Here is a 16,335-nt window from a genome sequence, read left to right as displayed (position 1 = left end):
ATTTTGTACAATCCTATCTACATGAAAAATGCAATGTAAAATACACATTACAATCACTAGAGGGATTATAAATGATTCTTCTTCTTTTTGCTTTTCTAGAAAGTCTACATTGTTCTAAAGTTAGCATACATTTATTTTAAAATCTGTTAAAAAAAAAAAAAACAACACCAGATTCCTTCTTGAGGCTAAAGCATGTTCTTTCTTAGCAGAAAACCATCATTATGTCAGTCCTGAAATGGAAATCTTTCATTTTCACCTTTCTAGGTAATAAACAATGTGGTTTAAACCAAAACATAATAAAAAACCTATAGAAAAAAGAGGCTGAGTCAATGAATAAAATAATTATATTCTGACTGCTTAACTATGTACCACATTTTATTTAATAATCTCAGAAGGAAGGGGATAATTCAGATTTATACCAATCTACAGACCAAGGTAAATTAGTAGCAGATTCAAGAATTGAATTTGTGCCTTTAGATTTCAAATCAAACATTCTTTATACCACGCACCATGGCTGTGTCCTTTGTGGAATAAAGGATATTATGTTAAACTACCTACCATTTGTCCTTACTCCTCAAAAATAAGACAAATATCTATTTTAAAAGTCTCAGACATTTATTTCCTAAACTGCTACTACAGATCCTAACCACTGTCAAGTTTTCTTATAACTTACAGGAAAAGAAAAATTTATAAAATAGAATGTTAATCTCTGTTTCCCTTTCCCTTTTCTACTCCCTCCTCCCAAATTGTTTTTCTTGTAATATTATAGAGTATGAATCCAAAAAATATCCAGGGGTGAAGATCAACACAAAAATTACTTTACCATCCTAGGAGTCTGGGAATGGATTCAGATATATTAGATAAACTTTCTGTGCAGCTTTGAAACTAGGGCATAAAGAACCACCTGAGCCAAGAAGGGAGAAAGAAAGTGAACCAATAGTTTTCAACTATACTATTTTTGTATTTAAAGAGAGAAAGAACTATTCATTTCTTAACTTGAAATTCTTCGATTTCTTCTTTTCTTGGCTTTTTTTGTGTGTGTGCGCGTTGGAGACAGGAGCTAGGGGCAGGGCTATGTGATGGTTTTCTTTCAGATATTACAGCATTTCCTTTCAAGACTAAACTAAGGTTCCTACGCAGGGTCAGCTGAACTGCTGCTCCTGAGTGGCCAGCCGAAAGCAGCGTGGTGCACCATCCAGCACGAACAACTCAAACACTCGTCACGGCTTTCCTACTCCACACTCCAGGAATATCTGCCTGTTTCTTTCTCAGCTTAGCCTGTGCTCAACTTAGGCAGGAAAAGTATTTGAACTTTGGACTCAGTGAAAAGTGTGCCTCTATATTTTCCCCTCCTTACTGAACAGGTAAACAGGTAACCTAGAAGAAAGGAACAAATGAAGGCAGGAAGATCTATGCCACAGATGCTCTTTTGGTGCATATTTTCAAGTCTTTAACTGTCCTTCAAACAACATATGTGATTTTCAGAAGATGTTAAACTATAAATTAACCATGAAGTATGCTGAGTGACATAAATAACTTTTCTACTATCATGACCATACTTTCCAATTGATTTCATAACTTGGACATTCTAGTTATCATGTATGTATCTGTTCTACTTTCATGATTTACTTCTCCAGACTTTTGGTGAGGGGCGGGGGGTGGGAGTCAAAGAAATGGAAAGGAAAAAACACTAAATATGACATAAAATTGACCTCAATTCTGAGAAACAACCAAATAGATGAGGCTGCCTGCTTGATCTTACATTCATTTAAATATATCACCTTTTATCAGTGCTAGTGAAAAACGGCAGCATCCTTTTATCTCTTGAGGCAGACGTTTACAGGATGATATATATCGAAAAATTACATAAAGGCACACTAGTCCCAAAACAAATATCCAAAAATTCAATGAAGCTGTCCAGTAACAGCAACTAAAATAATTTTCTATGTATTATTTCCTTTGAGTTATTTTAAAAATAAGCAGCCAGTTATCCCTCTCTGGGCACTGTTAAGATGAGTTTGCCACAAAAGCCACTTATATTTTTAGAAGCCAAAGTCTTGACAAATCAGTTCCGAGGAACATAATTTGTTACATGCTGAAGAATGCCTGAAAACACAGACCTTGGTTAAAGAGGCTTCCGTATCTTTTTGTAACCTTTCCAAATGTAAGTATGTGGGAAGAATACTCATAAATTTAAGCTGAACTGAAACATTTAGAACATCTCCAATTTAGAACACATTAAAATGCGGTCTTTGAAGGAAATGAAAATGGCTTTAAACATATGAAAAGATGCTCATCATCACTTGTAAGAGAAATGTGAATTAAAAATGAAATATCATTTTTCACCCATCATATTGAGGGGGAAAATGTTTAATGAATCACTGTATGGCGAAATAGGCACTCTTACACATTGTTGATGCAAGCATAGAGTAGTATAACATCCTTGGCAGGCAATTTGTAAATGTCTATCAAAATCTAAATTCCACTTTGCCTTGGAGCCACGATTTTACTCCCAGGAATTTATCCTACAGATACACTCATCCATGTGCACAAACAACTATATAAAAGGTTATTCACTACAGCATCGTTGGTGGCCTGGAGGAAGACTCATTATATGTCATTTTGTATTGGATGTGTATTTACCTATTAAAAAAAATTAAAATTTGAGGGGAAGAGAATGTGATCTGTACTGTTTAGAAATTCAAAGTGTTCTGAACTCCCCTACAAAAGGAAATACTAAACCATCCTACACAAGATTCATTCCAGAACCCTGAGATCAAATGCTATGTTCAGATGGCTTGACACGGCTGCATTAGTGAAAGCCCCTTATCATAAGATCCCTTTGGCCCTTTAGTAACCAAAACCCTTTGTTGGGAGTCCACTGTGGGTCTGATTTCTACTTCACAATAAGTAGTGCTTCAAAAAATTCCAATTTATTCCTTGCAAAAACATATCAGATATAAATGAGACTGTCACTCTGAGAAACAGGACTGCATTATGCTGCAGACTTAACACAGACTGAAAGCATGTTCCCCATGTCTTCTCCAGCAAATCCTGCCAAATGGGCGTCTGAAACGTCCTATTGAAACAGGTGGTGTCTGAACAGAATTGGATTTCTGCCTATAGAAACCCTAGTTTTAACAACTGCTGTGGTTAGTTTTAATTTTCAGTCCTCAGAATTAACTGCTTGCCAGCGATTCAGAAATAGACTGAACAACATGTTTAGACCTTGCTCTGTTTAATTGAGGAAAGAAAGAAAGGGGGAAAAAAAGCCCACCAACACCCTACCACCATCCCATAAAAAACAACAGAACCAAAGCAGACCACTTGATTTCTAGGCCAAAAAAAAAGGGAGCAGCTGTAAAACAAACTCAACTCTCTAAAGATGATTGTCCCTTTTGTGCCTTCTTCACAGAAGCACAAGATGTACATACATACTCGCTGAACACACTACTTAGGAAATCTAAGGGTTTTGAGAAACTTTTAATCTTCTGGAAATTTAGAATTAAGAACAATGGTAAGAATCGATCATTTTTCCAATGAAAATGGACATCTTAAAAAATGATATTGCCAACAGACCTCTGTTTCAATTTATACAAGCAAAATACAAACAGCCAGAATGCAAATTCCTTGAAGAAAAATACAATGGGCTAATTCCCTTTAAACCCAAAGGGTTGGTCACACTTGCTGGTGATAAAACACATATTCTTGTGAATAAAGCTACGGTAGCTTACACTAAATAACGAACTTTTTCCACTGTACCTTTAAGTGCTTGATATAAAAATGGATAAAGCTCTAGTTTTCTAGGCCAGCAATCAAATGAAAAGGAATCCAGGGACTGGTAATCTACTATTGAGCCACACAACATGGTTACCCATTCTCAATGAAGGCAACACTGTCTTGACCACTATACAGATGATGAACTGAGATTCAAAAACATGTAATAATTTTCCAAGGGTCATTCAGTTAAAAGATGACAGAGATGAGGTTTTAATTTAAATCTGCCTGATTTCAAAATGTCTCCAATTGTCTCATACTCCCTCCCAAAAGAAAATTGAGAGATAAATTAATAAAATGACAAGTTTCAGTTATATGACAAACATTGTACCATTGCTTTGCCAACACCCACATAAAAACTCATCCTCTCTCAATCAAAAGTGATGGATGTCAAATCCTTCTGCATTTTTCAGTGTGACTGAATTCCAGCTATTAAGAAGGTGATTAAGTAAACAGAGAGAAACCCATCTATCGTGATCGTACTCCTTAAAAAAAAAAATCCTGACATTGTAAAGAGCATATTTGAAAATCCTTCCACATGGATTCATCAGTTCATGGAAAAAAAAAAAGTATCTCGGTGAAAGTGAGAGTTGCTTCCCAATGGGGTACATTTGATCCTTTTGCTTATAACTCAAGTATAAATAGATGACATCAAGTCTGGCCCTCAGAAGTTTATAGTTCACTGTGCTCTACCTCTCCTACCAACCAAAGAAGAAAATAAGATCTCAAAATGAAGGCAATCTCCTTTCAGAAGTTCTTAGATTATTATTTTCCATTTTTAACCTCTGGCCTGGTTTAGTTACTAAGTTGTGTCTGACTCTTGCAGCCCCATGGACTGTAGCCTGCCAGGCTTCTCTGTCCATGGCATTTCCCAGGCAAGTATACTGGAATAGGTTGCCATTTCCTTCTCTGGGGGACCTTCCCGATCCAGGGATCAAACCTGTATCTCCTGCATTGCTGACAAATTCTTTACCAACTGAGCCATAAGGGAAGCCCCGCTCTAACCCCTATCTTCTGTCTTTTTCTTACACAGGCCCCAGAGAGACTAGCTCGTAAACCAAATCTACAATTTCCCTATAAGCTCCAATGACATCTCTCATTTAAAGAAAAATACCTGCATGTAAATACAATCATTTTGTATTTCTGTATTCTCTGAAAATGATGCTTAAATCCAAAGATATCCTTTCCACAAATTTTTTTCTCTTTTCTTTGAAAGCAAGGATTCCTTAATTTTAGATAGCTATTCAAGAGAAGAACACAGACAGTGTAAGCTTCTTCCAAGGGGGAAGCACACCAAGATTTCTTTGACACTATTTAGAAAAGAATTACAACTTTTTTTTAAGAAAAAAAAAAAAAAGAGTAAAAAGAAGAAAATCTCACTGACCCCCTCCCCAAAAAAAGTTGTCATATAGCTTACAGGTTTATAGATTATGAAAATCTGCCATTTTTCAAGATTCTTCTGGCAAAATGTTCTTTGGAATCATTTTCTTCTGAAAGCTGAAAAGCATTTTCTAAGATGTTGCCAGCTCTAAAAACAACCTTTCTGATCCCTTGAAAAGCCAAGTTCTCCTTTTAATAGTGCTATGTACTTTTGTTTTCAAAGAAAAAAGTGAAAAGAAGGAACTACAGCCAAATGGTAAGTTTACTCTACTCGTGCCTCAAGCTATACATGATTTCACATAGTACATATGAAGAAGGGATCGATTTTTTCCTTTAAAAACAATATATACCTCCATGGTACATATGCAATATTTAAATATGAGGAAAAACAGCACCCCCTTTCACCCCAGGCTCCAGTTAACAAAAATGTTTATACAAAGAAACAGTCATGAGCATAAGATTTTCTAAAGCAAAAGCAACAAAAGCAAAAACAAACAAGTGGAACTACATCAAACTAAAAAGCTTCTGCCCAGCAAAGGAAACCATCAAAAAAATGAAAAGAAATGGGAGAAAATACTTGCAAATCATATATCTGATGAGATTAATATCCAAAATATATAAAGAACTCATACAACTCAATGGCCAAAAAAAAAAAAAAATTCAAACAGTATGATTTTTAAATGTCAGAGAATCCAAATAGATGTTTTTCCAAAGAAAATATACATATGGCCAACAGGTGCATGAAAAGTTACTTGACATCACTAATCATCAGAAAAATTCAAATCCAAATAAGCTATTACCTCATACCAGTAACAATGGCTATCACCAAGAAGACAAGAGATGGTAAGTGTTGACAAGAATGTGGAGAAAAGGGAACCCTTGTGTGCTATTGTCAAGACTGTAAATCCTACAGTGCAGTCACTATGGAAAATAATATGAACCTTCCTCAAAAAATTAAAAATAGAACTACATATGAGCCAACAATCACACTTCTGGGTATATACCCAAAGGACATTAAAACAGGATACTGAAGATATAATATATCTGTCCTCCTGTGTTCACTGTAGCATTTTTCACAACAGCTAAGATATGAAATGATGCTAAAGCTGAAACTCCAGTACTTTGGCCACCTCATACAAAGAGTTGACTCATTGGAAAAGACTCTGATGCTGGGAGGGATTGGGGTCAGGAGGAGAAGGGGACGACAGAGGATGAGATGGCTGGATGGCATCACCAACTCAATGGACGTGAGTTTGAGTGAACTCCGGGAGTTGGTGATGGACAGGGAGGCCTGGCATGCTGCAAATCATGGGGTCCCAAAGAGTCGGACACGACTGAGCGACTGAACTGAACTGAACTAAAGATATGAAAATAACCAAAGTGTCCATCAACAGATGAATGGATAAAGACAATGTGGAGATTTGTGTATGTGCACATGCGTACATAACAGAATATTATTCAGCCATGAGAAGGAAGGACATCCTCCCATTTACAACAACATGGATGAACCTTGAGAATATTAGGCTAAGTGAAATGAGTCAGACAAAATGTATGATATCGCTTATACGTACAATCTGAAAAAAGTTAAACTCATAAAAACAGAGGCCAGAATGGTACTTACCCAGGGGTGGGAGAGGGGAGGTGCGAGAGAAGGGAAGGTATGGATCAAAGAGCACACACTTCTAGTTATAAGATGAATAAGTTCTAGGGATCTGATGTGCAGCATGATGGTTATAGTTACTAACTAAATTATATATGTGAAATTTGCTAAAAGTCAAATGATAGAGAAATGGTAATTACCTGATGTGATGCAGGTGTTAGCTAATGCATGGTGATAATGATTCTGCAATACACAAGTGTATCAAATCAACATGCTATAACCTTAAGTTATACTCCATGAAGCTGGAGAAAAAGATCTCCAGTCAAATCAAAACGGCTTATGAAATAGCTGACACCATGACAGTATGCATTAATAGTAAAGAGTTGGACGCTACTTAGCAACTGAACAACAACAACGATAAAAATTAAAATGTCAGGTGAACAAAATATTAGGTATACAACAATCTCAGTAAGACAGTTTAATAGTTCAGATTCTCTCATTTCCATCAAAAACTATTTTAACCCTCCCATGTGAAATGGACAGAATCTATGAGATTACTAGTATTTCAAATGAATTTTTAAATGTTAATTTTACTACAAAATTTACTCAAGTCAGTCACTTAAAGAACTTATGTCAAATAATGGGTGTGCTTGAGTACTTCACATTTTAGAGTTGTCAAGACACAATGTAAATCTAATGGGGGAAAACAGGCAGGCTTCGAATAGCACTTAAAGAAATACAAAGAAGGGAAGTTAGAAGTCAAGGAGGATAATTCTGAGATAAAAGCTCAGTGGAGAGAAAGACAGAAATCAACGAGAGACCTTATCAGGGCGCAGTGCTGCACTCTGCTGCATTATCACTGACCTGTAACCTCTTCTCCAGCTCACAAACAACCCTTGAGTACTCCAGGACTAAGTGGATGTTTTAAAAAGTTCTTGTGTCATATTTACTTTTTCCGACGACCCTTATCAGAAGCCTGATGTACTCAAGCTCCATAATTCACATGCTCCAATTACCTACCTAACTACATACCCGAGAGGAATAACCAGAGGCGTAAAATGCCACCCTCTTAAAAAGAAAAATAATGGGAATGATTAGGATTTAAAATGGACAGGCTCATTTTTAAGGGCATAGTCACAGATAAGTAGCATCAACACTGTGCTCTAGATAACTAAAAAGAATCAAATAGGGTTTGTTTAAAAAACATTCCTGAATAAATATATAATAAATCCCTAACTTTAAAATAAGTTGTATGACAAAAGCCCATTTCTTTACCAAGATACATTTCCCCTTGAAGTACTATAAATGGTCATTCATTTCCAAAGCTGGCCCATCAATATCTATTTAACCCATAATCTATTGACACGCAATGCAGTGTGGAATGAAATGTGGTAGCAGTTCTTGTAAAACTTCAGATGAATGTTGCCCTGTATAAAATCCAATTCTTTCCTACAAAGCTCTCAGGTAGAGTTTATCAGTGAAAGGAGACATCTTAAGAAGTTACCATCTACAATACCCTTCATATAATAAGCTCATGAATGCAAAACTTCAAAAACATTTCAGTAAAACTAAAGGAAGGAAATCCTAAAGAATGCACTGGGGAAAAAAAGGGGGGAAATATATATAATAAAAAAAGAAAACAACACACTGCAAAATGTTACGGGATCTGAACTGCCTACATAATATGACACAAGGAGTTCAGCTAAAGTAGAAGCTGATGGTCCCAGTAGCACTCAATGTTAAGTAGATTTCGACCCATCAATAATGTTTGTCTGTGCAGCTGACTTCGCTGCAAGCAAACATTCCATGTTTATGAGAAATTCCACTTAAAAGTCTTTCCCTATCCTAGCCAATTCACATGGGCAAAAACTTACCATGCTAATTATCATTATCTTAAAAAGAAAAATCCATCTATTACCTACACACAATTCAAACAAACAAAAATCTGCTTTTAAATGAAAAATACGTAATTTGAATGAGTACATCTTTTCTATTAATTTTGACCTTAAAATTTGGACAATATAGTTTTTAATGTAACTTTCAATACACCAAAATAAAATTAAGGCACTGTTCTTAACTGAAAATAGTTTGGGTTTGGATTGCTGTCACAATAAATCTGAACTGTGTAGACTACACGTGCATGCTAATTCACTTCAACAGTGTCTGACTCGTTGTGACCCTATGGACTGTAGCCCACCAGACTCCTCTGTCCATGGGATTCTCCAGGCAAGAATACTAGAGTGGATTGCCACGCTCTCCTCCAGGGGATCTTTCTGACCCAGAGACCAAACCAGAGTCTCTTGCGTTGTCTCCTGCATTGCAGGCGGATTCTTTATCACCGAGCAAGCAGGGAAGCCCAAATAAGACTATAAGGCTGTTCTAACCAATAATGTAATTTCAGACTCATACCTACTTAAAATATTGTTTGCTTACCTCTTCTTTTCAAACCATGAGTACACAGTGAGGTCATTAAGGTGCTTCATTTCTTTTACCTCTCTCAAAACACTATCGTACTTCTTGACACACTGCTGCTGCTGCTGCTAAGTCGCTTCAGTCGTGTCCGACTCTGTGCGACCCCAGAGACGGCAGCCCACCAGGCTCCCCCATCCCTGGGATTCTCCAGGCAAGAACACTGGAGTGGGTTGCCATTTCCTTCTCCAGTGCATGAAAGCCAAAAGTGAAAGTGAAGTCGCTCAGTCGTGTCCGACTCTTAGCGACCCCATAGACTGCAGCCTACCAGGTTCCTCCGCCACGGGATTTTCTAGGCAAGAGTACTGGAGTGGGGTGCCATTGCCTTCTCCCTTGACACACTAGGAGCTAGCTTTTTATGGGAAGGCTTTTTACAAGAAGATGGTAACACTTACCCCTCCTGCCTTCAGCAACTTTCTTCTGAACTCCTCTGTGGGATTGTTGAAAGTCAGTTTTTCACAGCGGAGGTGATTCACTGGTGGATGGCCTTCAAGATGCAGGAATAAGTCATAATCAAAGCGAACTTTCTTAGGTTCTTCCTAAATGTTGGGGAAAAAAAAAAAAAAAAAGAAGACAGAGAGTTAGGCATAAATAGAGATTTAAAGCAAAAGTTTACTTCTGATAAGGATCAGAAAAGACCCAGAGGTCTAACAGCTACAGTGTCAAAGAAGTACCGGGGGGAAAAAATCATCATGGAACTATCTACAAAGCAAAATGGAAACACCTGAAAAATTAGTTTTTCTTTGAGGAAAACTGAAAAGAATAAATTCATCATCTTTCTTGCAATCTCTCAAGAGGTATAACACCACTAACACAGTCACTCAGCTGGAACCCTAAGACACCCCTGAAGCCACTCTTCCTCCCCTGACTCTACCACCCTACACCCATCATCAAGAGCTGCCATTTTCTCTTTTAAAATATTTCCTGAAGAAGCCCTCTAACCCATAACTGGCATGCTCTTACACATTGCCCAAACTACTATAAAATCCTTCCTCTAATAGTTCTTCCCACTTCAGGATAGATTATCAATTCCTTCTTCATTCAGGCCTCCAAATTATCCATATGAAACAAAAACCTAGCCATTTTTGCTCCTTGATTAAAATTTCACAAGTTCCCAATGCCATCAGAATAACAATCTGAGCTCACCTATACGCCACTTAGGAGAAGGCAATGGCACCCCACTCCAGTACTCTTGCCTGGAAAGTCCCATGGACAGAGGAGCCTGGTAGGCCGCAGTCCATGAGGTCACTAAGAGTTGGACACGACTGAGCGACTTCACTTTCACTTTTCACTTTCATGCATTGGAGAAGGAAAAGGCAACCCACTCCACTATTCTTGCCCGGAGAATCCCAGGGACGGGGGAACCTGGTGGGCTGCCGTCTATGGGGTCGCACAGAGTCGGACACGACTGAAGTGACCTAGCAGCAGCAGCACATGCCACTTAGGATTTTCAACATCTACTCTTGGTTCCGAGTCTCACCATAGCCTTTCCACCCATCTGATGGTCTAGCCACATGCTGTGGTTGGTTGCTCCCAGATTTTACTTGTTCTCAGTTAACTCTGGGTTTCACTCTTGCTTTACATTACTATGGTCATTACCTACCTCCATTTCTCCACCTTCTGCTTTACATGGGTAACTTCTACTCATCTCTCTCTCTTCAGGTTTTACTGGGAAGGCTTCCCTGAACTCCGATCCTAACCACCTCCCCTCTGTTCTGTGTGCCTCTCTCTCTTATCCTTGCCACGTCTTAGAATAACTCTCTTCTTACTATCTCCCTTTACCCTGCTGGATCATAAGATCTTTGAAAGTAGGAATAATGGCTGGGTCATCATTGTACCCTCAACAACTAGCTTAGTGCCCTGTGCATCGTAAAAATGCAATAATGCCTTGGAAATGAATGAACATGTGGCATTTTCCTGGAGGACAAAACAGCACCATATCCAAGAGAACACAATAATTATAATTCCATGATACTCAAGGTTCTACTCTCCAGCCATTACTTTAGCTAGCTAAACATCTAAACCTTTCCTGATTCTCAGGCATCCACAGGGAAATGAATACTCAGCATAATAATAACAACAATATGTTTTTTAACATTGATCTCATTTAATTCTCATAGCTCTCCTTAGGGTCAGTTGTCAGCTCTGTTTCACAGATGAGGAAATTAAAGCACTTAGAATTTATTACTTTATATATAAGTCCTTGTGTATTATAGATATTAACCATCTCTGTGAAATGTTACATTTTTTCCATTTGTCATTAGCTTCGCCATTTTACTTTTTTAATAACAGCTATTTATGTTTTTTTAATAATAGCTTTATTGAGAAATAATTCACATATCGTAAAATTTACCCATTAGGAGTGTAATACTTACTGGGTTTTAGTACATTCACAGAGTTATGAAATTATTACCACCTTCTAATTTCAGATTTCCATCACTCCAGAAAGATATCTCAAACTCTTTGGTAGTCATTACCCAGTCCCCCAGATCCTGCATCCCCTGGCATCACTAATCTATTTCTGTTTCTATGGAGTTGCTTATTCCAGACATTTTGCATAAATACATGAACATACATAAAATATGTACACAATATTTTGTGATCTTTTGTGACTGGCTTCTCATACTCAGCATGATGTTTTTGAGGTTTATCCATGTTGTAGCATCTGTCAGTTCCTTTTTACAGCTGAATAATAACACATCATATGGGTATTCTTGGTTTTGGTTATCCATTTGTTGGTAAATAGAAATGTGAGTTGTTTCCATTTCTGGCCATTATGAACAATGCTGCTAAATTTCTCCTGAGTATATACCTAGGAGTGCAGTTTCTGGGTAATAAGGTAACTCTATGTTGCACATTTTTTAGGAACGACCTTACTGTTCTCCAGGGTGACTGCACCATTTTAAAATCCCACCAGCAACATGAGGAATTTGTGTGTTTTTTTAAATACAGTATTTTCTAAAACTACACGGTCAAATAAACAATGTTTTTCTTTTTCGAAAAAGAGTTTGTTATATTACTAACACATAATATAACCAAGTGATTTGAACCCAGTTCTTTTGACTAAAAAATCTTAGCAACTGAAACTGTCAGAATGTAGGCATTACCTTCTACATATTCATGGGTCTTACCTCTTCATTCAAACTTACCTAAATCATAGTCTCTACTCATTCACTCACTATCTCTCACTTCTATTACTCATCTGGCAGAAAACTTGCTACTTCTTTCCTTGATCAGAATGCCATTCTCTCTCAGGGTGCCATTTTTCTCACACTTACTGGCATTCCTTCTTAGTTTTCATCACAAGCTGCTGCGTTTCCTTTTTCATTGACTCTTAAATGCCCTTTAATTTTTCGCAAAGTTCCCCAGGAAGACAACACCCACTTTCATGAAGTTAGTTCCTCCTATATGACCATGACTCCCCTCTCTTTACCTCTAGCCCAGCACCTGACTCCATTTGCACGTGTTCCAGTCTAACCACACCTCCACTGGGATGAACTGCAGCAGCAGCAAAGCCATGCATTATCCTTAACTGAAGTTATCTTCATGTGTCCTTTCCCCTATACTCTATAGATGGCAAGCAGAAACCAAGGCTAACATACCCAAAAATCATCCCTAACACTTCCTTCTCCCTTACTCATCACAGTCAAACTGTTCCTGAGGTCTATTCAGTATTCCTCCTTAGGAGCTCTCAAATCTATCCCCAGCGCTCTAGTCACCCTAACCACTGCCTTAGCTTGCACCTTGATCATTCCTCATCCGGTTGCCTCTGTTTTTAAACTTACCCCTTTCTACCACCCACAATGACAAGAGAGTGATCTTTCTAACACAAAAGTAAGATTACTTCTTCCTACTGACATAAAAGCCTTTAATGGCTCATCATTTTCTACAGGATAAAATCCCACTTCCTGGTAATAACCATTACAGTCTTTTAATACCTTTCCTGCATTCCCTTTGTGCTCTTACTATGCTCTGTCCTTTCACAAAGGTGAAGCACTTGCTGTTCCCCAGTGTTTCCTACTATCTCAGTCAATTTGCCTTTCACATATAGTCTTCCCCATTGTCAAAAATGTTTCCCCTCCCAGCAGACAGACTCATCATTCAAGACCTAACTGAAGCAAGAACGCCTGTGAAAAGTCTCCCAAACCCTCCCAACCCATCTGAATTAGACACCGTTGTTAGAGCATTCCTTTACTAATGTAATTATCATAATCATTTTTTTTAGCTTATCTGCCTTTTCTCTGAATTGAAAATAGTCATTATAACCATAGAATTCATTTGAAAAATAAGAAGGGCCATTTTCTATCTTACAATTGGGAATGCAAATTGGTAAAGCCTTTGAGAAGACACACTAGCAATATCTATCAACATACTAAATGCATACAATGTTTAACTCAGTAATTCTGCTTCTAAGAATCTCCTCCACAGAAATACTCAAATATGTGTGCAAAGGTACATAAATGTAGATATAGATATAAAATACAATGTTCGAGGTAGCATTGTTTATAACAGACAAAAAATGTGGATAATCTGCATGATATCATTACCATGGAATACCATGCAGATATTTCCAAAAACTTGGAAAGGCATATCACTAGGGGAATTAAAGGCAAGTCACAGGAAAATATTAAAATGTGATATATTATGCTCTTGCCAAGCTCTACACAGACATACTTTTTTATCTATGCAAATGCATGGGGAGAAAACTGGAAAGGCCATACCAAATAGTTAACAATGATCAAATGAAGTGAAAGGAATAACGCCTAAGTTTTATTCCATTCACTTTTACTAGCAGTATATTCCTGCACACTTTTTAAAGGAAAAAAAAAAAAATAGACTGATGAATATAATAATTACCAGAAGAAAAAGAGTGAGGTAGTAACATCACTTTACAGTTCATATCAGTTTAAAACCAAGAGCAAAAAGAAGAAAAAAAAAATCACTTTTCAGTAAAACTAAGGCTAAATGAACACAGAAAGTGGCTATCTTTGCATGAATCCTAAGGGCAATTTTCTTTTAAAATTTTTTATAGTACCCATAATATAAATAAAATATAATATTTTAATATAAATAAAAATAAAAGTACCCATAAATGTGTGTTCTGACCAACTGAATATCTTTCTCAGAGGGCTGACATCAATCTAACATCAATCTATGCTCCATAGAAAAGATTTTTCTTCAAAGTTCAAACAAGGAAGCATGTACTTATTCTCCATATAAAACGGATACATTTCCTAGAGGTTGGAAATCTGGTTTTGGCAACATTAAATTATTCCTCTCAGTCTGCTTCAGACCTTGACATTTACTTATGTACTTTTCTGAGGACAGAATGAAAGAGAGAAGCATGGGATCTTTTCAAACCTGAAGTGCTACAGTCAATTATGTCTCAGTGGGCCTGTTGGTTTAGTTTCTGAAACACACATGATTCTCACGTATAGGCTTGTTTCATTGCATACAACCACAAAATAAGAGAAGAAACAAACAAGAACGCAAAACAAGCACTGACACTCCACCACCCCTCTTGACTCTGACCTCTCAAATAAGTGAGCAAAACTGAAGACAAGCTTATTGTAAGCAGGAAAAGTACTAGGATGGAAATGGGACCAAAGACAGGATGATATATATTGAATATGCGGTGGCAGGCCCCTTCTAACACCAAGTGCAGGTCTTTTGCTGCTTCCTCTCATCCCCTATGAAAACTTGAAATAATACTTTTTTTAAATAAACCATTATTATAATGGATGTTCTTTCTACAAGACAGAGTTAAGTAAACTCCAGGGATAAATACAGTGATATACACTCAAAAGAAATGAAATGAACATTCTGGAGAAATGGCCCAGACCTACTAAATTTTCACCCATGGGTCATTTCAGTAGGAAGAGAAATAAGAAATATATCCAGCTTGGAGATCCAGAATAAAAGACAGCAAAATTTTGGTTTCTAAGATAGTCTAAGATAAATTAAGAGAGATGACACAGTAATCATTTTAATTAAAGAATTAAGAACATACAGAAAAGTACTTAAAATACTACACCCATGCATTTTCCACTGAGTTTAAACAGATGATAACACTTACACCATGTTAGTTTGCCTTTTTCTCTAAAGAAATAAGTTTTATAAATACAGGCCTTTCCATCCCTCTTCCCCCAGTAAGCCATGCCTTTGGTTCCTGTGCTGTCCTTTCCACTCAGGCTCTTGTACTACATATGTGTGTCTCTGGAACCTCATTTATTCTTGGCTTCACACATAAGAGATGGCTGCATACATAAGTGATATCGTAACTGTATACAACGACTTCTGTAACATTTAAGTCATCATTTTTGTTTTATAGACATGTTCATCTTGCTACATTAATTGCTAGATAGCAGTGTGTGCATTATTAACCCATCAGTAATTAACACCCATCTCTACAATTAGGTATATCCTGGCACAGTGGTAAAGAATTCGTCTGCCAATGCAGGAGACCCAAGGGATGTGGGTTCCATTCCTGAGTCAGGAAGATTCCCCTGGAGGAGGAAATGTCAACTCACTCCAGTATTCTTGCTGGGAAAATTCCATGATAAGAGGAGCCTGGTGGGCTACAGTCCATGGGGTTGCAAAGAGTTGGGCATGACTGAGCACATGTATGTATGTATATATGTACTTTTTCATATTATAAACACTGAAATACTTTTCATTGTGCACCTGGGGGCGGGGGAAGGGAAATGGCAATTATTAAGTATAAAATCTTAAAAGAAAATCTAAAACTAGAAAATAGAAATCAACTAATCTGGACACTAAATAGAATACCTACTAAACAGTGGTCAGCCAACATGTCTATTTCACACTGGCTCCCAAGGAATAACTATTTTCCATCTCAAGTGCATTTTTCTTCTTTCATATTTTAAGAAATTGAAACTTCCTCACAAGTGAATAAATAGTATGTCTTTCAGTCACAAGAGTTGCTCCCCAAATTACCAAGAAGGCCGCATTTGAGGTTGGCCACGTGTTACACACATTACTTGCTGCCTCTTCATCCTGCATTTATTTTCTTTTTCAATCAGGTGGATGAGGAGATTCCAATTATTTCTGTAAAGAAGGGAACTTGGCAGTTCAGAAAATATATTTCT

The 16,335-nt window shown here is 37.3% G+C and overlaps 1 protein-coding gene across 2 annotated transcripts in view; it reads right to left on the bottom strand.

Moving 5' to 3' along the window:
- The window catches only part of MLLT3 (MLLT3 super elongation complex subunit), a 289,539-nt gene that overhangs the window by 109,290 nt on the left and 163,914 nt on the right, over positions 1–16,335 (bottom strand). For both annotated transcript variants that reach the window (XM_025281465.3, XM_025281466.3), the window contains exon 4: positions 9,622–9,765. In XM_025281465.3, the coding sequence (XP_025137250.2) occupies positions 9,622–9,765 (144 nt within the window). The remainder of the gene's footprint in view (positions 1–9,621; positions 9,766–16,335) is intronic.

This window comes from Bubalus bubalis, chromosome 3 (assembly GCF_019923935.1).
Source record: "Bubalus bubalis isolate 160015118507 breed Murrah chromosome 3, NDDB_SH_1, whole genome shotgun sequence".
In the NCBI taxonomy this organism is placed as follows: domain Eukaryota; kingdom Metazoa; phylum Chordata; class Mammalia; order Artiodactyla; family Bovidae; genus Bubalus; species Bubalus bubalis.
The sequence above is the reverse complement of the archived record's forward strand: the minus strand, read 5'-3'. Positions and strand labels throughout refer to the sequence as shown.